Source organism: Gadus morhua, chromosome 13 (genome assembly GCF_902167405.1).
Source record: "Gadus morhua chromosome 13, gadMor3.0, whole genome shotgun sequence".
Lineage (NCBI taxonomy): Eukaryota > Metazoa > Chordata > Actinopteri > Gadiformes > Gadidae > Gadus > Gadus morhua.
Window position 1 is genome coordinate 16,072,495 of NC_044060.1, and position 25,000 is coordinate 16,097,494.

General features: G+C 45.9%; 4 protein-coding genes across 8 annotated transcripts in view; all 4 read right to left on the reverse strand.

The window, feature by feature from the left end:
• skib (v-ski avian sarcoma viral oncogene homolog b) overlaps positions 1-3,360 on the reverse strand; it is a 25,975-nt gene extending 22,615 nt beyond the window's left edge. The window contains exon 1 of the mRNA XM_030375928.1: positions 2,094-3,360. Coding sequence (XP_030231788.1) covers positions 2,094-2,990 — 897 coding nt within the window. The 5' untranslated portion in view covers positions 2,991-3,360. The remainder of the gene's footprint in view (positions 1-2,093) is intronic.
• A 1,219-nt stretch (positions 3,361-4,579) lies between these two features.
• tmem51b (transmembrane protein 51b) lies at positions 4,580-11,347 on the reverse strand. Of its 2 annotated transcripts, none has more exons than XM_030374894.1 (3): positions 9,147-11,347; positions 6,250-6,685; positions 4,580-5,792 (listed from the first exon to the last, which is right to left on the reverse strand). In XM_030374894.1, the coding sequence occupies exons 2-3, from the start codon at positions 6,681-6,683 to the stop codon at positions 5,261-5,263; spliced, it is 966 nt and encodes a 321-aa protein (XP_030230754.1). In that variant the 5' UTR covers positions 6,684-6,685; positions 9,147-11,347; the 3' UTR covers positions 4,580-5,260. The 2 variants fall into 2 exon arrangements, with proteins under 2 accessions (XP_030230754.1, XP_030230753.1); XM_030374893.1 differs by having other exon boundaries at positions 6,250-6,699.
• Positions 11,348-11,623: 276 nt separating this feature from the next.
• Positions 11,624-16,311, reverse strand: LOC115557230 (kazrin-A). 2 transcript variants are annotated; one of them, XM_030374892.1, is made up of 7 exons: positions 15,083-16,311; positions 14,776-14,894; positions 14,419-14,650; positions 13,536-13,637; positions 12,980-13,146; positions 12,468-12,567; positions 11,624-12,091 (listed from the first exon to the last, which is right to left on the reverse strand). In XM_030374892.1, exons 1-7 carry the CDS (start codon positions 15,224-15,226, stop codon positions 11,930-11,932), a joined length of 1,026 nt encoding a protein of 341 aa, XP_030230752.1. In that variant the 5' UTR covers positions 15,227-16,311; the 3' UTR covers positions 11,624-11,929. The 2 variants fall into 2 exon arrangements, with proteins under 2 accessions (XP_030230752.1, XP_030230751.1); XM_030374891.1 differs by having other exon boundaries at positions 12,468-12,570; positions 15,083-16,309.
• Positions 16,312-16,613: 302 nt separating this feature from the next.
• The window catches only part of kaznb (kazrin, periplakin interacting protein b), an 86,049-nt gene continuing 77,662 nt past the window's right edge, over positions 16,614-25,000 (reverse strand). For 2 of the 3 annotated variants that reach the window (XM_030374887.1, XM_030374890.1), the window contains 6 exons: positions 23,686-23,880; positions 21,626-21,762; positions 20,921-21,091; positions 19,828-20,011; positions 19,127-19,260; positions 16,614-18,416 (listed from right to left, as the gene is read on the reverse strand). In XM_030374887.1, coding sequence (XP_030230747.1) covers positions 18,246-18,416; positions 19,127-19,260; positions 19,828-20,011; positions 20,921-21,091; positions 21,626-21,762; positions 23,686-23,880 — 992 coding nt within the window. In that variant the 3' untranslated portion in view covers positions 16,614-18,245. The remainder of the gene's footprint in view (positions 18,417-19,126; positions 19,261-19,827; positions 20,012-20,920; positions 21,092-21,625; positions 21,763-23,685; positions 23,881-25,000) is intronic. The other variant, XM_030374888.1, reaches the window with a different exon arrangement.

Consider the following 25,000-nt stretch of genomic DNA (forward strand, 5'->3'; position numbering starts at 1 on the left):
AAGATGTGTCGGTTTCTTTTAAGATCCAGTGAAATACATTGTAATTCACACAGTCATGTTCCTGTCAACATAAGAGACATAGAACACAGAATAAAGGGCGCAGATCACTAAGTACCCCCCCCCCCCCCCCCCATCTCACTTCACCATCATCACAATCACGATTTTCCATTCATTCCAACTGCAGAAAACAATTCGAAATTCTTCAATCCCTCCTCCTCGTCCATCTCCAGAGCAGGTTTCCACACAGAGCCATTGAGGCCCCGATATACTTATAACAATATCGCAAATGGTTTGTTCACAGAGACAAAATGGCCGTTTTGCCACCAAGAAAGCGGCGCATCGGACTTCTTCACTGCAGAGTGCAGGGAGCTCAGCAAACAGTCAAACTTTTCCCACACATCCCTCCAATATACCACTGCCTGTGATTGATCATCAATACCACGTGAATGATCACGTCAGTATCTGTAATCTTTATCTGGTATCTGTGAATATCTGGTATCAGTAAAATATGGACTATTGGGTCCCACTTTCTGATTATTTCCAGATGAACCCAGTCAGACTTAGCACTGCTGAAATTGTGAGGGATTATGCACATTTGTACGACCGCTCAAGTAGTGTCAGGGAAAGAGAGAGGGGAGCGAGGGGAGTCCAAAACGGCACAGCGAGGAAAAAGGGGTCTCCCTGCATGAGGGCCAGAGCGTCTCCTGGCTGGCCTGGAGCGGCTCCATGGTGATGCATAGATGTCCACTCATTAGCCCCGTCCCACGCGACAGCTGCCTCCCGACCAGTCATCTCGTCGCGCCGGCCCTTTGTCCGCGGGCCAGTGGCTCCCCGGGACTAGCACGCGAGGAGGCGTGTGCGCGGCACATGTGAGGCGGAGACACACACACACACACACCCTCCCCCGCACCCCACTCCAACCCCTATACCCCCCACAGAACCCCCCCCCCAAGAAGAGGGCTGTGGCGATAGGGTTTGGTATCAACCGTATCAGTAAAGGATTTCCCAGGGATGCTCATGTTGGGATATGCCGATATCTTTCACCAATGAAAAGCGGCGTGTTTGAGACTTCAACAGAGGATCACGCCGTCAGTGCAGCGTTCAGATAGGAGAGAGGGAACTTTTCCAACGTTAAATAAGCGCCGTATCTCCTCGGCATTGGCACCACACATGGGTTATCGGGAGGCTCTTTTTTTTTTTTTGCCTCACCTTTTAACCAGCCTACTCAGCCCATTAACAGATCCAACAATCTGACAATATCACACACACACACACACACACACACACACACACACACACACACACACACACACACACACACACACACACACACACACACACACACACACACACAACACACAGACACACAGTATCATACTGAGACCAGACTATCTCACAAATATCTCGCTATCCCAACCAAACCTCATTAAATTCTTATCCTGCCAGTCCACCTTGGAGCCCCATAATGGACACCCCTCCTCCCCCGTCCCACCTCAGGCTCTCCCACTAATAAAACATATCACTGGCCTTCCATTTATTATGATGCAGATGCCCTTGGGTAACCCTGGGGGGTCGGGGGGGTCGGGGGGGGGGGTTGTTCTGGACCAATGAGTTTAAATGAGAAAATAGGCAGAGGAGAGGAAGAAGAAGAGCTGATCCACAGTGTTTGAATGTGGTCGGGTGGCATCGCTGCTACACCTCTCAGAAACAGAAGGAGCAGAAGGGAGGGAGAGTTTTATGGAGTGTTTTACAACGCTGACTGCCAATGTGGACCGGACCCAAGAATATGTGCGGTTCACAGTCCAGAGAAGACCCAATAGTTTGGGCAAATGCAACTTGTGTCTAGTTGAAAATATTTTTTTTTTACACTTCAAATCACACAAAATCACATTCACTTGGTCATATGCTTATCAAATAAGCCATTGATGACATTTGATTGAATAGGATTATGGATGTAAAGGGGCCACTCTCTATAAGTGGCAACACATCCTCAGATAATGTTAACTTACATCTAGCCCTATTTATAACCTATATAAGCGCTTTTCATTTCAGCCAGTTTATGTATTCCTCAATAGAAACAGGACGAGACTTACTCTGCATGGTTTACTGGACCTCTTGCTCATCAGGTCAAATTTTCTCTTAATGTCTTTGAGCAGTTGCTCCAGAAGGCTCTTCTCCTCCTTGCCTGTGTATTCGGGGTCCAGGAGCACATAAGCCCGCCAGTTGGCCGAGTCAAAGCCCCAATGGACAGTCCTGTTCTCCAGTCTCTTGTGGCTGTGCACCACAAACTTATGAGGGGGGTACATCAGCCTGCAGTCCATACACTGGATGCAGGCGGCGGTGGGGCTCGAGTACAGTTCTGGGACAAACAAGCCTTTACACCGTCCGAAACATTCGTGGTACACTTTGAAGCTCTTCTCTGATCTCTCCAACTCCAGGGTGCCCGACAGCTCCTTGTTGCAGTGAGGGGGGTAGGTACCTCCGTAGATCAGCGCGTTGCACAGCCGCTCAGCATCCGTCTGTGTGATGAGTCCGCAGGACGGAGCTGAGAAAGGCAGGATCCCCACCACTTTCAGGATCTCCAGCTGGTCCGCGGTGCACCGGGAACAGTAGATGTGGAGGTCGTCGCACACCGAGTTGATCTGCTGGAGCGAGAAGTCCCGCAGGACAGTGTTGAGGATCTGCGGCAGGCAGAGCCTCTTCTCCCCGCCGACCACGAAGCACGAGATGGGCTCCCGCTCCAGGACAGTCTCGCACCTCTCGGTGGAGCGGTCGGACGGAATGAACATCGGACCAGACATCACCGGCGGGGCCTGGGCCGGTAAGCTGAGCCTCATCTCGGTGGTCTTTCCATCTTTATTAAAGAGGATATCCTGGTGCCACCGAGCAGAGAACGCCGCCGGTCCGCCGAGGGAGCGCATAGAACTCAAGTGGAACTGCTTCAGAGTTTGTTGAAGTCCGGGATGGGGATGAAAGCTTGCAGCCTCCATGTTTGCACAACCGACAAAAAACAAATAGGCCTAGTTAAACTTGTTCGAAATGACTTCAATGTATTGGCTTCACCACACGCACCGGGGATCCATAGTCTGTCGTTAGCACTTAGGAATATTTCCGATGCGCCCATCCAGCAAATAAAACTACGGCGAATGCATAACCACTTTCAAAAGGAAACGCGATTCAAGTCGAAAAGTCCCCTAATCAAAAATAATGTTCCACCGCAACAATATTCCACCAGAAACGTTGACCGCTGTGTATATCTGTGTTAACTGCAGTTACACACACGGCTAAAGTGATCTCGAATTATTCCTTCTCTGCGCAGTCTGGCTGACTCGCACTGTCTGTCTGCCTCACTCCCTCCCTCCCTCCCTCCGGCGCTCTCTTGCTCGCTCTCTCTCTCTCTCTCTCTCTCTCTCTCTCTCTCTCTCTCTCTCTCTCTCTCTCTCTCTCTCTCTCTCTCTCTCTCTCTCTCTCTCTCTCTCTCTCTCTCTCTCTCTCTCTCTCTCTCTCTCTCTCTCTCTCTCTCTCTCTCTCTCTCTCTCTCTCTCTCTCTCTCTCTCTCTCCCTCCCCCTTTGCCTCTCTCTCCCTCCCCCTTTGCCTCTCTCTCTCTCTCTCTCTCTCTCTCTCTCTCTCTCTCTCTCTCTCTCTCTCTCTCTCTCTCTCTCCCTCTCTCTCCCTCCCCCTTTGCCTCTCTCTCTCTCTCTCTCCCTCCCCCTTTGCCTCTCTCTCTCTCTCCCTCCCCTCTCTCTCTCTCTCTCTCTCTTCTCCTCTCTCTCCTCTCTCTCTCTCTCTCTCTTCTCTCTCTCTCTCTCTCTCTCTCTCTCTCCCTCTCCTCTCCTCTCTCTCTCTCTCCTCTCTCGCTGTTTGTTTGTGTCTGGTTCAGTCATTGAATCCCGGCCAGGAATGTGACTGACTCCCTGGGTTGGCTTTTACCTCAACCAACCAACCCTCCCTCTGCTACATGGCAGCTGCAAAAGCAGAGAAACACACACACACACACACACACACACACACACACAACACACACACACACACAACACACACACACACACACACACACACACACAAGCTGAAATGGACTAGGCCTACTAGAGGAAGGGCGGAGATCCCATAAACTACTTCTTCAACTGTACTTTGAGAACCAAAAGTATTCTAGCGCTATACTTTATTTTCGCTACACAAATGTTCTTGATTGATCACAAAACAGAAACAGCATGATAGACATGCTTGATTACATTATTTTCCGAGCTGTAACGGCACATTTTATGCATACTAGATTATGTATATATCAAATTTAGTTTAATTTGGAACCGTTTGCTCCTACTGTACACTACAAAAATCTCGTCGCACTCAGCTACCACTAGAGGGCGCCAAAACGAATAAAGAAAATCCATGCTGCTCAAATGTGTATTAAAAATATATAACAGTTAATTATCTTACCATAAGCATAACGCTTCACAAAAGTGTTGTAGGAACGGCCACAATGAATGAACTAATGCTGCACATTATTTTGCATTATAAATGTTCTGTAAACATAAAAGGGATAATATCACCCATAATAATGTCACTGAAAAACTAAAATGCCAAGTAAACATTTATTAACAATACTTAATAATAATAACAGGCATATCAAACATCCATCACACGTCAATTGTGGTTCTTGCTCCAAGAAACGACATTGTACATCTCAATGATAATAGAAAAACAAAGCTATAATTTAAGTCCTGCACCAACCATAGTTATTATCCATTTATGCAATTAAAACAAAGATAACGGGAGGAGGTTGAACAAAACATAAGGCTTTTGTTATCCCCATTTAGAAAACGGTCCACAATTACACACTACACAGCAAAAATAATCATCCACATTCATATTCCTTATTGTAAATTACAATGAAAGCTTTTAATCTCAAGCAAACACACGTTATACAATATTGTACGAAATGCATTTAACCCCAAGACAAATATAAACAATAAGCCAATTGTCCTTTCACCCCGAACAACACCATCAGATCGAGAAGCTCCATCACAAACACACTCACACCAATGTTTACAACACACAAAACCACGACCAGATCAAGCTGAAAACCCTCCTCGTGTTTCACTGTGAGGGCTTGAACTCCTGGCTGCTTGGTAGGTACCTACCAAGACTCCATGACGGAGCCAGCCGGTCGGCCCACCAGCCGCCCGGCGTTACGTCACAGCCACCAGAACAATGATAAAAACCGGAAAACCGGACAGCTCTTCAAGAGTGGCGGCGGCTCTACCCCAGGTCGGGCGGCTTGTCGTCGTACTGCGGGGGCGGCGTGATGGGCTCGATGGTCACGGCGTTGTGCGTGGGGCTGCGGATGTGCAGGCGGAACGCCTTCAGGTGCAGCTTGTCCGACTTGATGCGGCGCACCCGGAGCGGCGCCAGGATGCGGCTGGCCCGGCTGCTGCTGCGGGCCGGGGGGTTGGCGCCCGCTGCCGGGCCGGAGTCCTTGGTGGGGTCGGAGGCCTCGGGGGGCGCGCCGGCCCCCGCGACGGCGCCGCCGGCCCCCGCGCCGGCGCCGGCGGCCCCCGCGCCGGTGCCGGCGGCCCCCGCGCCGGTGCCGGCGCCCTCCGCGTCCGGCGAGGCGGGACCCTCCGACGGGGCGTGGCCGTCGGGCTCCGCCCCGCCCTCGTTCTCCACGGCGGCGAGGATGTCCTCGTAGGAGGGCAGGCGGGCCATGCTGTTGCGCAGGTTGCTGTTGCGTACGGGGTAGGTGTCGCTGCCCACCACCTCGTCGTAGGAGGGCACGTCGTAGGCCACCGCTCTGAGGGGGGAGGACGAGAGGAGGTTTATGTATGAACGCATGACGCCACTAATATATACACTATTATACTATACTAACTGTAATAGATTAATCACATGTTTAAAATCTCTTGCTCCAGTCTCCTATACTCTTTCAACCCTTTGACTTAATTTCTCTGAAATTTCTCAGTAAATGTCTACGATATCTATTGAATGGATCTTGATATCCCACGCTTGTAGCGAATGTTTGCCCAGTGAGGGTAAGGTTGGGAGATGTATGGTGTGCATGTAAATGATATTGGTATCAGGATTTTAAGATATGTGTTTTTTCTGCCACGTTTCAGGTCAATCGTTTTGCATTTTTCATAGCAAAACCAAAGCGCCCAAATTCCACGAAAAGGATCCCAAGTCAAACCGAACTGCACTTTTGTGAAGAAGCAAATCCACATCCGACCTAAGAAGCGTCTTTAAACACTCACTGCTCTTCCGGCTGCTCTCCCGACGCTGCGCCCTGATAGGCTGCTCCACCGACCGCCGCCGCCGCTCGCTGGCCAGTGCTCTCCGCCGGCTGACTCTTGCTCCTCAGCCCCAGACAAATGGACAGCAGCAGCATGATCAGCCCCGCCCCCACCAGCACAAAGGCCACCGACGAGGTCTTTGTGTTGTCCGAATCGGCGTCCTCGGCCTCCTCCTCTTCGTCGGTCGTCAGCGGCTTGCTGGAGTTGCCGGACGCGTTGCTGCCCGACGCCTCCGCGTCCTTGGGGATCACCGTCCACACAATCATCACAATGCCCAGGGCTATGAGGCCGACCCCCAGGGCACACAGCGCATAATGACCGCCCGAGCCGCTGCTCCCGGACCTGGACGAGCGGGGGCGGTCCCTGGCCCCGCACAGACCCCGACTGGAACACATCCCTGCAGGGAGAAGACTGCGCAGGTTCAGACCAGGCGGGGGGTAGGGGGGGTGATGCAATCCGCTTGGGGTTGCATTTGCAAACTAGCTTAGGTGGATTTGAAAGGGAAAGGGGTTGCAGTTGATTTAGGATGACAATCTGGGAACAGCAGACAAGGCTGTGATATGTTTGAATAAATCGTTGCGTGCGTTACACCGAGGTGAGCATTATGGCAAAGAATAACCAAATGATTGGACATGCCCATACCCTCCTGGTTCATTCGGCAGTACACTCTCTGACTAAAGTCTTAAATTACCTCATTCAAACATTATCGGATTCATGCGCAACAAAATACACCAAGGAGAACACCAGTGAAAGTTTTTCTTAAAATTATTGGTTGAACATTTTCTACCATGTTCGTTCCCTAAATAAAATTTTGAAATCAAAAAAGGAGTAAGTTTGCAGAGGGACAAGTTATAAAGTACTCGACAACATGCCATGGTGACTGATACAAACAGGCCCTAACATGAAACATGTCGTTGCTCATACGTTTTAAGGATTGACATTTGAGCCAAAAGTCACCAAACTTATAGCAACCATGTGATATCAACTTTTTCTATATCGAAGATGCCAAATTTGAATAATTCAATCTAACTAAAGAGTTTGTAATTTATTTGTAAAACTCTGAAAAGTATTTTATCTCTTAAACTTTGGGTCTTTCATCTTTTCAACTTCCACAAAATGGTGTATTCTACACCCCTCATTATTATCTCCCCTCTCAATTCTACACCCTCCTCACCAATACTCACTATTCTATTCTAACTCACATTTCGTATCGGATGCCAGTCGGATTACAATGACAATAAAATGATATTCTATTATATACTATTCTACACCCCTCACTAATCAACACCCTCACTATTCTTTATTCCTTACTAGTCGTAATTCCTCACTATTCTACACCCCACACTATTCTACACCCCTCACTATTAAAAAACCCTCACTATTCTACCAAACAAACTATTCTACAGCCCTCACCTTTCTAAGAATAAGTAGTCTATCCAAGACTTTTTGGGCCGCCCCATGTCTATTATTAACTCTCACTATAGAAACCACTTTGGAGTTGAAGTAGAGTTTGTGGGGTTTGCTTGACTACTGTCTAACAAACCCTGGAGGATATTGGAGCAGGGATGCTGTGCTAGCTTAACCCGATCGTCTGGGTTGTACAAATTCGATCTCCTGAGCAGGCCAGGATCAATGTGTCATCATAACAATGACTATTTGTCAATCCCTATATATTTTCCATAAATAATATATGAAGGCCGGCTACGTTTAAGCCTATTCAAACATGTAAGGCAGCATATCTTCAAAGATAAAAAGTTGCCTGAAAATTGACTAAACAACACAAAGGTAAATACAAGGATTGATCTAAAGTTTAATCAATTATTTTATTATTAATAAGGTTAAAAGTAAGAAGATGTAATACACTATTGGTGAGAGTGAGTGAAAGCTTTTCTAATTCTCAAGGATCTGCCAAGGAGTTGGCAATCTTTCTTCACTGTTTCAGAAAAAGTTGATCCTAAACCGAAATGGTACCAGGGCCCTCATCACATTACAAAAAATTGTTTGAAAAAAGGAAAAACAAATATATAAGAAAATAATGTATAATTATAATATTTGACACAGAACAGTGACTTAATCATTTACATCCTGAACGCTCATAAAGGGTCAAGAACATATCTACTCGTCATGTATGTCTGATTACGTAGTAAACAAATAAGGAATCAGTTCTTATAATACTGAATGTTCCTGTAACCTAACCATTGTTCAGTGCTTCCCTGACATCTACTAGATTAGATAACACATACGTTTTGTACTTTTATTTCAAATATCTTATTATAAACCATGCTTCAAAATCCGGAATAATACCCCTCTAGAATGCCACAGGAAATATCCCAGATTTTTTTTTTTCCATTCAACAAAACATTTGATAAATAGCTGTGTATTAAATATAAGCAACTACAAAACAAACATTGGCCTGAATCCTATTTTTTTGTAATGGGGTGTGGCATCCAAAAGAAAATTATTGACCACGTGATCAAACGTGAAACGCGGCTGCATGTTATCAGCACGTCGCCTGCTGTAACTGCGCTTTTGCGCGTCATATAAAAACTAACAATCATCACAGCCTATTAACTTCTGCTTACGTCATTAAACTATTGATTGATCTACGAACAACCTAATCGTTATTGGATTGTGAAGGATGTGGCCTAAATTGAGTTAAATACTGAAACAAACAGAGCACTTCAAGGACAATATGGGAATAACTTTTACCAATCGTATGTTAGATACAAAGTCCACGTTTCCATTTAATGATAGCTTTTCCTGTGAGCTGTGAATTAAGTTGATTTCGAATCGTTTTTAGTGTAATAACATTCATGTTCCCTGTAGAAAATGTCAAGGTGAGATCCAAGTGGCCTTACCTTTCTAACGCCCAAAAAGGACTTCCCTCTTCATCGATGGGCTCACCTGAATCACGCAGGTGTTTTCAGAAAGATCACACACAGACAATGCAACGAAACTCACTCAACGACAAATGACTCCACTTAATTTAACTTTTACTTTCGAGTTAAAGTTAAACGGATCACTACAATTTCCAATATACCGCAAGATATACACCGCAAGGAAACGCATAGACAGGAACTTTGTCCAAATTCTTCACAGATACCTCCCCCCGCGGTTGTAAAGCGGAGTGCCGGTTCACCGCTCGGTCCTAGTGCCCGGCAGTCACCATCTTCAAACAAAAATATCAGGTAGCATAGCATAGGCATAAAAACAACAACGATTTAGGCATTCAGAAACCCATAAGTTAAATTAATAGACATTGTTCAGAATATTTGAAGGCCAAGGATTATGATTTATGAATTATGAATCTTACTGTAAAGCGTAAAATATAGGATTGGTCAAACATAAAATATAAATCGGTCAATGACAAATTAAGATTATGAATGCAATATGCAAATAATTAGTGCACATTTATTTAAAACATATTCAATTAAAATATATTTTCAGATCTAATAGTCTTACTAAGCATTCAATTACAATAAATATTTTCTTTGAGCAAAAATTACCAAACAGTTGCAGTCGGTATTGTCCAACACATTATAGAACAATGGAGCCATACCTTACTAAAATCCTGCTTCATACACTTAAAAAAGTTTTCAACTGAAAAATAACTGACAGCTTTGTTATAGTCTCCCACGCCCAGAGTGAGAAAAACCTGTTTCCTGCAAGTCATATTGTGCAATATTGCGCTTTCACACAAATATTTTGCTATGTGCGCTCATTCTTCAACTAGCCTATCATACCTACGGATGAATCCCTCAAACTTACCTTGAACGGCACCTCACCTGCATAGGCCAATTACAGACTTACTAATGTGCAATATTGGTTCTTTCTATTAAATAAAGAAGCAATAAGTCAGTCCTCATGCTGAATTTAGGGATATTGTGTCTCGGTTGAAGGGTTGGGTATAGCATCAAATTATTTCAGAAAGAAAAATACACCACACCAAATTCGCCGCCATCACACAATGTGTAGGAGCATGTCCTAAGAGGTTTTCATTTCAAAAAAATAAACGTCCTGGGAGCATAAAAAGGAATGGAACGGAGGCAGGGAGATGTGGGAGGGCCCCAAATCCGGGCTGACTCCATGCAGAAACGGTTTGTTGTTAGTCAGAAGGGAACGAAGACAAAGTGTCCGTGACTGTGAGGAATTGACATTCGCTGGGAAGACACGAGTCATCCACTGTTCCTTCACCCAGCAGAGGATGTTTTTGTAGCATGCCACTACATCATGGACATAGTTGCTCAGGTCAGCTTTAAAGGAAAACATGAGGTCTTTGAAAAAAATACAACTGGACCACAATAGGCCCATTCGGATATACCGCTGTTTGCCTGCTCTGACCTTGGGAGTGCCTGGGTAACAATGTGTTGAGGTTGTTGGTGTGTTAGCCTGGCTCCATACAGCCAGTGCCCCTTCACCAAGACATTGGTCCTGTGTCTGCAGTCGCTCCCTTGGCACCACAGCCAGTGCTCACATTTCTCCAGACTCAGTTTCTCTTGTGAATGTAAAAAAAAAAGACTGATAATACTAATATTGGTCCCCGTTTAGTTTATTGAACAAAAACCAAGTCTGTTATTGACATGAAAATGAACCTTGCTTAAATAAGCCTGGATGTTGGGTTACTTCTAAGAACAACCATTTGTGCAGTTAGTTTGAATACTCCACACTCTTTCTTACAGTTGTTATGCCAGAATCCCTCTCTGAACTACGACCTCTTCTATCCCTCCGGTCTGGAAGTGGTTGTGTTTCATTCTTTGTGACTGCCTGGTGTTAGTGCATCATTGTGCCTAATGTTGTCCTATGTGTGTATCCTTTACATCCATGGTTTATCTTGTGCTGATCCCATGGTGCGTATACATAAGTCATGGACTATCCCGGGGTAACCTGTCCCATAGAGGACTGGGTTTATCGTGACACTAGATCTATAATGTATCCTGAGGGACTGAGAAGCTCTGGCAGACATCTAGAGTTAAGAAAACCATAGTTTCAAGACTAACTTTTGTATGAAAGGTGCTGTTTGTAGTACTTTTAGAGCTATTATTTGAGGGATTTGGTAGAAATGCAATGGCCATCCGTCAGCTATTAATGAGTGAAATGGCCGATCTGTTTTGAGTGCCTCAGAATGAGACCATTTCGATTTTAGAGCACTCTGCTTATTTCTGTCAAATCGGGGCCCGATCAGCCTTCCCTGATTGGTTCAGTTCAACCTTGTAAAACATAGGGAGGGAGGAGACACTTATTTTTTTTGGATTCAAAATATTGCTCTCTTCGGCTCTCTTTACTCTTAAATCTTACAGCAGCAAGACAGGTTTGATAATGTTATGAAATCTCATGATAATTGACAGGTAGTTTATTACTCGATTAGATTTGATGGAAAAGGTTGAGATACCACGACACAGTTTCAGTATTTGTGCTTTTCATTTTAGTTGGTCAAATGCCAATTCCTGCAACAGAATAATAACATTTCATATCAGACATTTTAACAGCATCGACAACCACCACCTCTTTCAAAGTATAAATACATTTAAGAACTTCCTTGAAAGATACACTTGCGTTCCTTGAAAATAACAACAGCAGTCTGGGATTGAAGAGCGCAGTCGTAGCGTTTCTCTTTGAGGTTTTCCGTTTGGCTGGTGCTCCCTCAGACGTTGGAGATCTCAACAGTCTTGTAAGAATGCACAGGGCTCTCCTTGGTTCGGGGAACAGCTTGCACCCTGGCCTCTCTAGGCAGAGTTCCACAGCTGCCATGGAAACCCAGAGCCCGGTCCACGGAATGGCCTTTTGGATGCAACCTCGAAGGACTCTGGAGTGGGTTAGAGAAATTAGGCAAATGAGAAGTGGCGAGAACGATGAGTGGGACTTCCGATGGTCAGAAAGTAATAGCGGATATATCACAGGGGCATTCTACCAACACACTCCAACTCTCCCTGTTCTGGGTGAGAAAATGATCTCTCACACTACAAGTAACACTTCAAATCTAACAAGTGCAACTGGAAGTGGTGCCCTTCCACCTCTTCAATTTTTAATAATAAAAAATCTTAATACACAATTCTGTCAGAAACAAATATAAGACAGGAGATTTGATTTCCCGTGTTGGTTTCCTCAGCACAAAGTGCAGAGAGTACTTGAGCACATGACAAAGTATTTGATAACATGCAGGGGGAGGAAGACGTCCATACCATGACTGATCTTCTCATTGCCATTCTGTTGGCAGCGTAGTGGTTAGCGGAGCCAGGGGACCGGGAGATGCCAGCTAGGCTCTCACGCTCCTGCTCTGCGCTGCTGGGAACGGCAGGATAGGAACCGGTTAACTCTTTTCTACTACTTTACTATTTTTATTTCATATTATAGATTAATTTCCTAAAATATTACACGGTTCTTGCACCTTATAAAACATCATACAATTTTATGAATCATTATTTATTTTCATCAACTTTGATTTAGGTAAGGGACTGGATGTTGTAGCAGTGGTGTAGTCAAGCCAGCAGAAATGATACTGGAATCGATCCCCGTTATCGACCGTCTACCTCCAGGCATCCATGAGCATGGCTTACTTGGACAACTAACGGCTCCATCACGTCATCTGAATTGACTTTCAGTTGCTTTGGATAAGCGTGTCTGCTCTACGACTACACAGTGGTAATAGCTCAATAATGGAGAATGGTGGAGCATGAGAGTGAGGAGGCAGTACCTGTGTGGGACGGAGAGCAGCCTCATCTCTTGGTACAGGTGCCGGTGCAGCATGTGTTTGTTGAGGGGGATTCCCAGTACCCTGGCCATGGTGTCCGTGTCAAACGATGGGTCCAGTGCCATCAATGCCCCGTGTATCCCTTTGCCTTTAAGATTGTCCGCATACTCCTAGAGAACGGTGCAACACACAAATGCACACAAACACACAGTAGATACAGATAGATACAGATAGGCACACGCATTCAGACACACACACACACACACATGCATTACAATGCATTGTTTGATCTTCCCCATCCAATGCACCGGAACCAGAATTGATTTATGTTGTCTGCAATGATGTCCAATAACAGCATTTAATGCTTCCATTTACTGGGGTTAGAACCACATCCACAAACCGTTAAACATAATGCACATTAATTTAGTTACTCTTGGCTGCTGGTGTTAATATTCGTATCGATTTTTTCTTCATCCATGGCCCTGACCTTCCATATTCTGTCTCAGCAGACTGAAACTACATTAAATGATGTGCTGTTGGCCTCCCACCAACCACCCACCCGGAGGTCTATGTCTCTGATCCACTTCATCACCCTGTGACACGTCCACACAACCAGGTCATGATCCTGCGGTTCACACTTAGCGCGCCGCGCCTGCAATGCCTGTGGGCACACAACAACAACAACAAAGTTCAGCGGTCGAATGGAAACACAGTGCCAATCCGAGGGGAAGTTCAGGCTCCCACTACTGTGTTGCTACTACTACTTTATTCAGGTTTGTCTCGTTGAGGGGGGCACCACGTTAGCAGGAGGGACCCGTTAGCAACACAAGGACAAACAGGACAAGACGTGACTGACAAATGCCATGACAGAGAATAAGGTAACATCGTGCAGGGACGGGTTGAGTACTCGATTTCGGATAACGATTCTGAAATGACGCCATGCTGCAGTCTTTCTGAATAGCTGACCTCTACAGTGTTTAACAGGCCGTTCTATTGGAGGCTTCTTCAAACCGTAGAATATAGCCGACTATGGCTTACAGCTGGTGAAATAGAATAATTCTTAAGTCATTAAAATATATCGTTTTTATGTTTTGCGTCATTTCTTTAGTAAGGAGCCTTAAGTAGTAAGTACCGTTAGCCTTTAGGGCGATTCAGGACTGGTATTCCCTGTACATTATCCCTTACATGGCATATTTAGCAAGTCTCATCCTGTGCAACATCCTGTTGGGAGATATCAATTGCTAAAGATTGTATTTGTTAGCTTTCTGTTTAGCCATGCAAACTTAATTCAAGGGGGAATAAGAATGAGCAGGTTTATGCTTTCAAATTCATTCAACATTTCATGCATGCATGTTTACTAGTTTTGCACGATAACTGTCAGCCTCTTCGCATTTGGCATAAGTTCTCCCTGCAGCTCCTTCCTGCCTGGGAGCACATCTGACCTCCTTGTCAAAGTTGAGCTGCTGCAGGAGCTGCACGGCCAGCAGCAGGCTGTGCTGGTGGTCCCGCTCTCTGACCCCCAGGTGCTGCTCCAGGTCCCTGCGGCTCAGAGAGCCCAGCACCCGGCCGTCCACCAGCTGGTCCTGGAAGCTCTGGGCGTACTGGGGCAGACCCACGTCGTCCAGCCACGAGCAGGACACCCAGTGGGGGTCCAGCTCTGAGGCGTGGGACAGCCTGCAGGGTGAGAGGCGTGCTGGTGTGTGTTTATATGGCCGCGGGAGGAGCTCTGTGGGGACATGCATTGCGGTGGCTTTTAACGTAGTTTACATCTCATTTCCATCGGTTGACTCTCCCCCTACCTGTGGCCTCCTTCAGCCTTCCTGTAGTCCTCGATGGCCAGTTTGAGCTTCCTGTGGTGGATGGGGTTGCTGATGCCCAAGCCCACTTCTAGGTCATCGTCAGTAAGCCCAAGGAGCACCTATAGCACCATTTGTTTTTTAAATAATAGGATCATTTGGTAACTTTTCTTCACAGAAAAGCCTACTACAACCAAACAGCAAATATAATGCGCTGTGTTACATTATCAGACTGGCATTATCACTAGAAATCCCAAGCACATTCTCTCCCTCTATCTGCTGTAGCAGTGTTAGCATGCAGAGGAAGTACCTTGCCACTCCTGACGTTTTCGGAACATGCTCTGGTGTACATGGGCATTGCCATGACAACCTCAAGCCAGGCTTGCACAGCTCCAGCCCTCCACATGGACATGGGTGTGGTCCGGGTGAGCTCCGCCTGCCGGAGGCGGTCCATCTGATCCTCTCCGTCTGATAGGCTCTGGTGTGTGAGGCTTGACAGGTTGTCAGAGTCTGCATTGGTCAGGTGACGTTTCGTTGCGGTATAATGGAGAGTTTTGGGGTCAAAGGAATATAGAGATCAAGATGACTTATTTGACTTTTTGTAGGGTCAATTAACGTCACTTAAAACTGACATTCCTCCACTACCACTGCCTGTACAATGCGACTATAATCCTCGCAGGGTTATTTATAAATCAACCACATCGACTTATTTTTGTGTTTACTTTTAAGAGGGTAGCCACAGATGTATTTCAGCTCTTAAAATCGAAAAACCTAATGCGCCGTCTCTATTTAGCGTCGCTTTTATGTGCTCAATACGAACACTAGATGGAGACATTTCACCTGAGTTGCATAGCCAGTATTTTGCTGGTACATGAACCTTTAATGTATGCTAGTATGGCAGATTCGTATACCTCTTGTAGCCAAACAATAACATGGTTCAAGAAAGTGTCTCTTTTGAAGATAGTGAGAAAAGTAAGAAAGTTTTATGTTAATATTGCAATAATATCAAAACGTATACCGTAATAATGGAATCTTGTTGATTAACACTTGGCCTTGGCTATTATTGAAATAATTGAGTGTTTATGTTAAGGAGTGATGGTTATGAGGTGACTAAATGCCTTTGATTAATGTATTAGAAACGGGGATTATTCATTAAACATCTCATTCCAAATCACAAACACACATCACTCCCACACACACCTTTCCATCAAATACAAATTTGAGAGGAAGTACGTAAATCGACACCTTATGACGCGACTACAAATTTGAGAACACGTGGTGTGTAAACAAATCAGTGGTCAGATTATTGCTCTGAATGCAAAATATGTGTGTATCTGTGTGTCGTAGATGTGTGCGCTAGTGTGTGGGATGTTGTCACACAGTTTTGTGAAAGGAGACAGTGAGCTTGAGTGTTATGAATAATCCCCAGAGCAAAAGAACAGACACTCAGTACTCAGTATCATCACACATGGAGTTACTCACGGTGGAGGAAGAGGAGGAGGAGGAGGAAGAGGGGACACCGTTGACACAGAGGAAAGGAGAGGCAGAGAGAGCAGAGAGAGAGAGGCAGAGAGAGAGAGAGAGAGAGAGGCAGAGAGAGAGAGAGGCAGAGAGAGAGAAGGCAGAGAGAGAGAGGCAGAGAGAGAGAGAGAGAGAGAGAGAGAGGAGAGAGAAGAGAGAGAGAGAGAGAGAGAGAGAGAGAAGAGAGAGAAGAGAGAGAGAGAGAGGCAGAGAGAGAGAGAGAAGAGAAGAGAGAGAGAGAGAGAGAGAGCGAGAGAGAGAGAGAGAGAGAGAGAGAGAGAGAGACTACTACCGGACACAAGAACACACTGCTCACGGAACAAGGGACACATTTAGTCGCTGGTTTTATTTTTAAAATAAGAATTTCATTTCAAGGGCGTGGTTGAGTGTCTGATAAAATGCTTCCCTCGAACCTCTGGACCGCAAACAGTTGGTGGCAGAGGCTCGCCGGCATTTTCAAGCTCTTGTTCTTTAAATAAAATACTTTAATATAATTTCTCTTTTTTTTATGCATCGTCTCCTAAATTACAAAACATTCCACAAAGATTTGTTAGAACCACATATGTAAGAAACAAAGGAGGGTGGGGGTGGGGGGGGCTATGCCAACTGAGATCTACAAACAACAAAAGACAACAGGGAATGGGCATTTATAATGCGGTGAAACATAACACAGTTAAAGGGAGCTTGGTAGGTCAGATGAGCACCACAAGATGGTGGTTAATTGGCTGGTAATGAATGGATTTTCTATTAATGAGGCAGCAGGCGTGATCATGCCTATTTCAATGCACATTCCTATGTTCTGTATTGGTGTGTGTGTGGTCCATGGCTGTCACCGAGGAACCAAACCCAGTCAGCGTCCACCGTGGGAGTTTATCGTGGGCCGCTAATGGAACTCAATGAACCCCCTTTTCTTTTCTTTTAGAAATTCAGGTGAGTTTAACAGCCCTAAAAAGTCATGGGAGATATGCGTGATTGTATTTTACGACTTTTGTAAAGGTATTTTAGAAAAAGTGATAACGTTTATGGTTTGTTAAGCCTTGTGGTGGAGGACTATATCTGAACACCCAAAGAATAAGTTGTGTTATCTAAAAGGCTACAGAACATGGTAAAACTCTACACTATGCTGTATATATAATACCCTTATTCCCACCCGCTACAATTGGAGTTCTTTGTAGGACAGATTTGACTTTTATCATGTCATAAGGATTTGATGGTCCACTGCTGGGAAAAGTTAGACACCAGATGTCTGTGGTTTTTCCCCTCTGTGAATTGTAGACTTCTTTACCTTTTAATCTTCATATTTAGTACCAAAAGCTATATCTTAGCAAAGGTAAAACTGTCTCAAATATGCCCTCTAGTGTCCCTTGTTGCAAGTCTGATATATAGAAGATATGTGCCAGATGATAACTGGGCAAAGAAAAAAAAAAGAAGGAAATTAAAAAACTAAAAACCTAAGGCATGATCAAAGCGTAACAAACACTAGTCGCACAGGATGCCTATTTACATATGCACAGCGGTCCTTCAAGTCTCCAGTTAGAAAAAAGAACACATTAAACATTTGGAAGATAATACAGCATTAACATGTATACACTTAATATCCTCGTGTATATATATATATTATATATATATATATATATATATATATATATATATATATATATATATATACGCATGTAAACATATATACATATGCATACATGTACATCTATAAATATATATCTAATTTACAAACATACATTTCCTGGACAATATACATCTCTGGGATAGCAGTCTCTCTTAGGTTGTTTCTTATTTTTTCCTTTGGGGCCGCATGTAGACGTTCAAAACCCAACGCTCCTTCTCTTAAGGATATACACGGCATACAAACACACACACGCACACACACACACGCACACACTTGCACACACACAGACACAAAAGTGTATTCCCCATTGACACAGACACACAGAACTTCACCAATCTGCGTCCTCCTCTATGTAATAGTCGGGCGTGGGTGTACCATCAAACAGGCCCGGGTCCAGGGACTTGCGCTGCTTCCCTCGAGCAAAGACACGTGACAGCGAGCCCAGAGTCATCTTCTCCTTTTTCTTCTTACGCTTCTGGTCTTCCAGGTCCTCCATGGACTGTTCAGAGACAGAGAGACAGAGAGAGATAGCGACAGAGAGACAAGGAAACAGAGAGAGCGAGAGAGGGATGGAAAGAGAGAGTGCGGGATTAGGAGTCACAGCAAAGAACAACAAATGGCCACAATTGATTCCACAAAAGCGGATGAATGATCCATGAGTCATGGTTAACACACACACACACACACACACACACACACACACACACACACACAACACACACCACACACACCCACACACACAGGTCAATGAATAATGGCACACACATGCGCGTGCACACAAAAAGCAAAACAGCAGAACTGACGGCACAGAGGGGGCAGCGGAAGGAGGGACAAAGGAAGGTACACAGGAAGTGATGATGACCTCGGGACATTTATGTTTGGAAAAATGCAAGCTAGGGACCCTGATTTATTTCGGGCTTGTGAAGGGGATATACTGCAGTGGCCTTTTACAGAGGCGGCCTGTGCTTTGGCAACATGGTCGGATCTACATTTTTGGCGTGTTAATGTTCATGTCCTTATTCATCAATAAACCACCAAATGTACTTTTGTATCATTTGTGTGTTTGGAACAATGTCTTATAAGCCGATATGGGCTGGGAGGCACCGATGCGGGGGCAGGACACTTCCATCCAATCCAAGAACAGTCAGAGCCCTCAGTAGGGGAGGCGTTGGCGGCAGGGTGAGGTCAGAGGTCACAGGCAGCTCTTACGTTGCAGAGGGAGTGCGTCCGGTGGCGTGGCGAGTTAATGTCGCTGGGCGTGGACGAGCGGTCGCCGTCGGCCTGCGAGGCGTCAGAGATGACGCTGGGCTGGCGCGAGTGACAGGGGCTGATCCTGAGCACCGCTGTGGCCGGTGTCCGCCGCCACACCAGGAAACACCACAGCAAGAAGACACCCGACCAGCACACCGCAACCAAGACACGCACACACACACACACACACACACACACACACACACGCACACAGGAGACATACAGGAGGCACACAGGACACAGACAAACATACACACACGCACAACAAAGGATACATACATGACACACACAACACACACACACGCACGCATGCACACAGGAGAGGAGTCACGTATACACGACACACACACACACACACGGGACATATAAAGGTCACACAAACACAGGACACACGTACGTACACCCCACACACACACGTCACGCACACACACATTCCAAAAAAAGAAAAAACACAACACGCGCGCTGTTAGACTGAGTGTTTCCTCCTCCACCTCCTGCGAGGAAGAGGAGGAGACCTCGCGGGTTAGTACGTCGTGTGAACGTCTGCATGTTTTAGTGAAGCATTAGAGATCTCGAGGACACCAAGCCACAACGGGAGACCTTCCACCCCCCCCCCACCCCGCCCCCCCCAGCCCCAGCCCCCGGGCGCAGCGGCCTACCCTGTCTGTCAGCCGGGTGGCCGTGGTACAGCGTCTGCTGGCTCTGCCGGATGGCGGCCGTGAGCGGCAGGTCGGCGTGCATCACCCACTCCTGGCTGCCGTTGACCACCGGCTCGCCGGCGGGCACCGAGACCGAGTGGCGCTTGGGCACGTCCTTGGTCAGGGTCGCCAACGACTGTTTCGCCTGGAGGAGACGGAGAACGGCTTGTATCAGAGGTCAGGGTTAATGTATAACAATGGCTGCCGTGTTATGGATGGCAGATCGTGTCATGGTAACGGATATTAACTGCTGCAACCTGTGAGTGTTGGGTTAAAAGGGTCCTATTATGCTTTTCGACTTTTATGACCTATAAACGTTAATGATTGATAGTCATGGTTAACCATACACAAAAACTATGTAGATTTTCGGGAAACTCTTCCACTCATCTGGCCGCTTTCAGCATTCTCTGTCAACGCTTGGTTTCGTCCTACTCCGCCCCCTCGCCCCCCTCCTGCCAACCCAACTCCGTTGTGATTGGTTACCTGGCATATGGGGGCGCGGCAGGAGTGCATCTACGTAGATGATTTCCCGGAAATGTGATCAAGTGAATCGCAAACGTTGTCCCGACTGTTTAGCGCTCTGCACAACCACCCCAGACTGTCAGCAGGGAATACGTCGAAATGCATGTACGTCATTATTTGACACTTAAGTATGGTTAAACATGACTATCAATCATTATAACAACGTTTATAGGTCATGAAAGTCGAAAAAGCATAATAGGTCCCCTTTAAAGATGAAGTTAACTTAAAGTGCGGACAGTTGTTTCTGGTGTCAATGTGCTAAATGGTAAATGAAGGAGCAAATTAGAGCAATTTGACCCATGCGTCGACTATTGAAACTATAGCGCTCGAGGCATCAGGGAAGCTGAGGGTATTCTCCACTAGGGGGCTTCTTTGTGTGTGAGCAGTTTGAGTACAGCAGTAAAAACATTATTATAGCTATTTGAAAAAATGTATTGATCTCAAAACTCGATTTTTTGTGGGACAACGGAAACAATAGGCGGGACAACGGAAACAATAGGCCGTGCCCTCTTTGGGTCAGACTTCGACCTACCATGGTGAGTTCAGCCTCCAGCTCCTTGAGCCTGTTCTCCTTCATGTCCATGTGCGAGCGCAGGAGGTTTGCCTGCTCCGTGGCCTCTTTGGTCTGCCGCCTCAGGTCCCACTTCTCCCTCTCCAGCATGTCCTTCTCCTTGGCCAGGGCCTTGACCGCGTCCTCGCTCTCCTGCAAAGCAGTGGAGCAAAACACTCAGTAGATATACATTTAGTGGTCAGACAAACACACAAACACCGGACACATGTACGTTGACCCTTCTCCTATGCTTCCTGTGTTGTTTGTGCAGAAGATGGCACATGCACGTTTCCTTAAAAGGGCAGTGAGCACCTTTTATTAAAATTTTCAACGTGGTGAAGTCTTATAGGATTGCCAACCTATTAATCTGAGCGATTTTGCTACTAAATAAATTATTGAGGAAAAAAAGGAGTAGAATCCAATGTTTTCTGCCAGGCTTTCCGTACCAGTTTGTGAACGTTACACGCAAGTGGAATTCATGTGCCTTTTAGCCTACCGCTGACGTCAGAGCAAAGTAACACTGATGGCGAGGTGTTGACGGACATGGGGGGCTCTGACAGACAGGACACTGTGGATGTTGATGGCCGGACCCGGGAGAGTGTTAATCTACTCAGACACGAACGCCAGGGTGTGTATGGATGTGTGGAGCTCTGTCTGGGCAACCGTTGATTTTGACCTCGGGGTTACCTTGCGGTGCTGGTCGTAGTTGCGTATGAAGTCTCTGAGCTGCTCCTCTCGGCTCTCCAGCGTCGTGTACAGCTGCTGCATCTGGCTAACCAAATCGGCCTTCTCCACCTTTAGACGCTTACGGTCTCCTTTCATAGCTGTAAAGCAGAACACACTCTACTATCAACACTGGTCCCAAACACGGTGGGACTTCTGTGAGTGTATTTCTTGCAGTGGCGCCTGTTAACCACCAGGTGTCACTGTGTCCACTGTCAACAATTTTAGGTGACTGTTCTTCAACAGCAAGATCACTCTAAAAGTTAAATGACGTCATGTCATTGAAAGAGAACTGGTAGGGTGACAATTACCTGCAGATGCAGTCACGGTCAGTATTCTCATACCTTGCGTCTGCATATTTGAGTTCAGTTGGCTGACAAATACCAGGTGTTTAAGTTGTTGAATTTGAAGAAGAAGAAGAAGAAGAAAAAAAAAAAGCATGTACTCTTGTAACCCAAACAGAAGCCTGTATCACAGAGGAATCATCCTGTATACTGGTGGAAACCTGTTTTTCAACAATTACACAATATTCCCCCTCATGAGCATGCGGTCCATCACCTGTTTTACCCTGATGGGGAGAGAGAGAAAGGTGAGACGGGACTGGTGCTAAAATAAATCCGTAATTTGAAAAAAACAGGAGTCAAACCCTATGGTTTTTTGCTTGCTTTTTGTGTGGCTGTTTGAAGAAGTGCATGCATATTTATATGTGTATCTGTTTGTGTGTGGGTGTGGGTGTGTTGACGACGACGACGGCAGGGACAATGTCGTCGTACAAATTTGGATGTATTTAGTGTAGACAAATTCACACCCAAACACACACACAGGCGCACTCACATGAGACTACTACGACTGACTATGCTAGTAAATAGGATCCCTCCAACCAGAAGGTGACCAATTCAATATCAACTTAATTCAATCTGATAATAGATATATTATCTGATTAAATTGCATATAAAGCATTCGTTTTTCTTGATAGAACCAGATTTATATACAAAGATTATCTTATTCAGGTTTTTTTGCAATGACTTTTTGGTGTGTTTCCTATTATAAAAATTGATTTACTGTTCGAGCCCAAAAAATACTCTTATTGTCTGTAGTTGGTTCCATGCTTGGCCAGCTCCAGCACTAACTAGCTAGAGATACTGGGAGGAGGGTTGGGGGAAGGGGGGGTGGGGCAGGAATAGGGTATGTGTCAATCAATACCCATCTTGCTACAATCAATAGCCTCCATCGATTGTCCAATAGCCTAACACAACCCACAGCATCACAGGATAACCCTCAGGGACAGGGATTGAGGTTTTTTTGGGAGTAGATTGTCCCTGAATTGAACCAGAGGTGTGTCACACAGCTTTAAAGCAAACACAGATAGATTCAAATTCAGTCATTTTATGCACTAATGCTCTCTCTACAATGAAAGTAGGATGATACTCAAGACTTTGGATTGAACAATGGGTTTCGGCAGTTAAAAAGTAATTTCCTATTTCCTTGCATTGAGGAATTTAAAGTAGCAGTAGATGTGCTGTGCAGGGGGTGAGGCTTTGGCCTCAAACAAGGTGCAGGGTCGGGCGGCTCTCGCCTGCAGTAAGACCGGAGAGAACCAGCCAGTCCTTACTGGCACCAGCATTAATTGACATGCAAAAACTCACCAGGGAAGGGCTCATCGGGGTAATATAGACTGAATCTGATCATCCAGAGTTTCTTTCAATAGCCATGCATTTATGTATGCATGTGAGTGTGTGTGTGTGTGTGTGTGTGTGTGTGTGTGTGTGTGTGTGGTGTGTGTGTGTGTGTGTGTGTGTGTGTTTATGTATGTTTATGTCTCTATGTATGTGTATGTGTATGTCTTTGTGTATGTGTATGGATGCATGTATGTGTGTTTGTATGTGTATGTGTATACGGATGCATGTATGTGTGTTTGTATGGGTATGTGTATGTATCCATGTATGTGTATGTGCACGTGTACATATGCATGCGTCTGCGCGTGACAGTGTGTGTATGTGTGGGTAGCGAGGCGGGGAGCTGACCTTGTAAGGCCTCCTTGGCGCGGTCCAGCTCCTGCTCCTTGTCCCCGAGCTGCACGCGGAGCTCCGTGGCCGACAGCAGGCCGGCCGAGCAGCCGCCCTCCTGCGTCTCCTCCAGGTCGCGGCTCAGCATCTCCTTCATCTGCCGCAGGAAGTGCACCTCCTCCTGGAGCTGGGCCACCTCCTCACGCAGGAGCACTGATGGAGAGAGATGGAGCGGAAGAGAGGACGGAGGGGAAGAGAGCGGGAGAGAGACGGACAGACAGATTCCATCAATGAGTGTCGTTGAAAGAGACGCGTCGGGTTTGATCTCGGCCTCTTTTATTTATTTTTTCAATGAAAACCACGGCCGAGGGAAGCGGCGGAGGCGAGCGTCTTGTGTTCTCGCGCCGGGCCGCAGGGTAAGCAGCGGGAGAGACGGAGCAGAGATGTGAGGGGAAACTCAAGGGGAACAAATGGAGAGTGCAAATTGGCGCCGTGTTTGCGTGAAGCACATTTACCAAGGTAAAGGGTTCGGGGAAAGATGAAAAGATGTACAAGAAAACAAACAAAACGCCTTCTTTTCAGAGGAATGTGCACACAGCCCGGATGGACAGGAGCAGTCAACATCTCACCGTCGTATATACACCACATGAGAGAAGCAACTTTCTTCTTTGTGCCAGATTCCCATCTCTTTTTAAAAGATGAAAAGAACAGATACAAATTGCTGCTGGTATCCTGGTGTACGAACCAGCCCTGCGCAGATCAAAACATGCCGTCCAAGACCGTCTAATGACAAAGCAGGAAACTGACGTGAGCTTTGGATGTGGAGCTAGTATCCATTAAGAAGGGAACTCAAGGGCTCATGTGCAACACTTTGGATGTGGAGCTAGTATCCATTAAGAAGGGAACTCAAGGGCTCATGTGCAACACTTTGCAAATGGAATGTTACAGAGGGTACTGGTAATGTCCTTGTACTTATTCATGCATGATATGTGTTTGAATGGGTCTGCAAATGGGTGGATGTGCTGTCGATGTTTGTTGGTATGTAATGTTTGTGGTCTTAAAGATAATGTCTGGGTATGTGTGCCTGTGTGTGTTTCGATCTGAATTGTTCAGCTTAGTCTGATTGAATGTGTCAGTAATAGTACGCGTTTGAATTATGTGTTTGGGTCTGTTTGTACATTTGAGTCTGCATGTGCGTACGTGCACATTTGTCTGTATCTGTCTGAAGGTGTGTGTGTGTGTGGTGTGTGTGTGTGTGTGTGTGTGTGTGTGGTGTGTGTGTGTGTGTGTGTGTGGTGTGTGTGTGTTTGGGTGTGTGTGTGTGTGTGGAGGG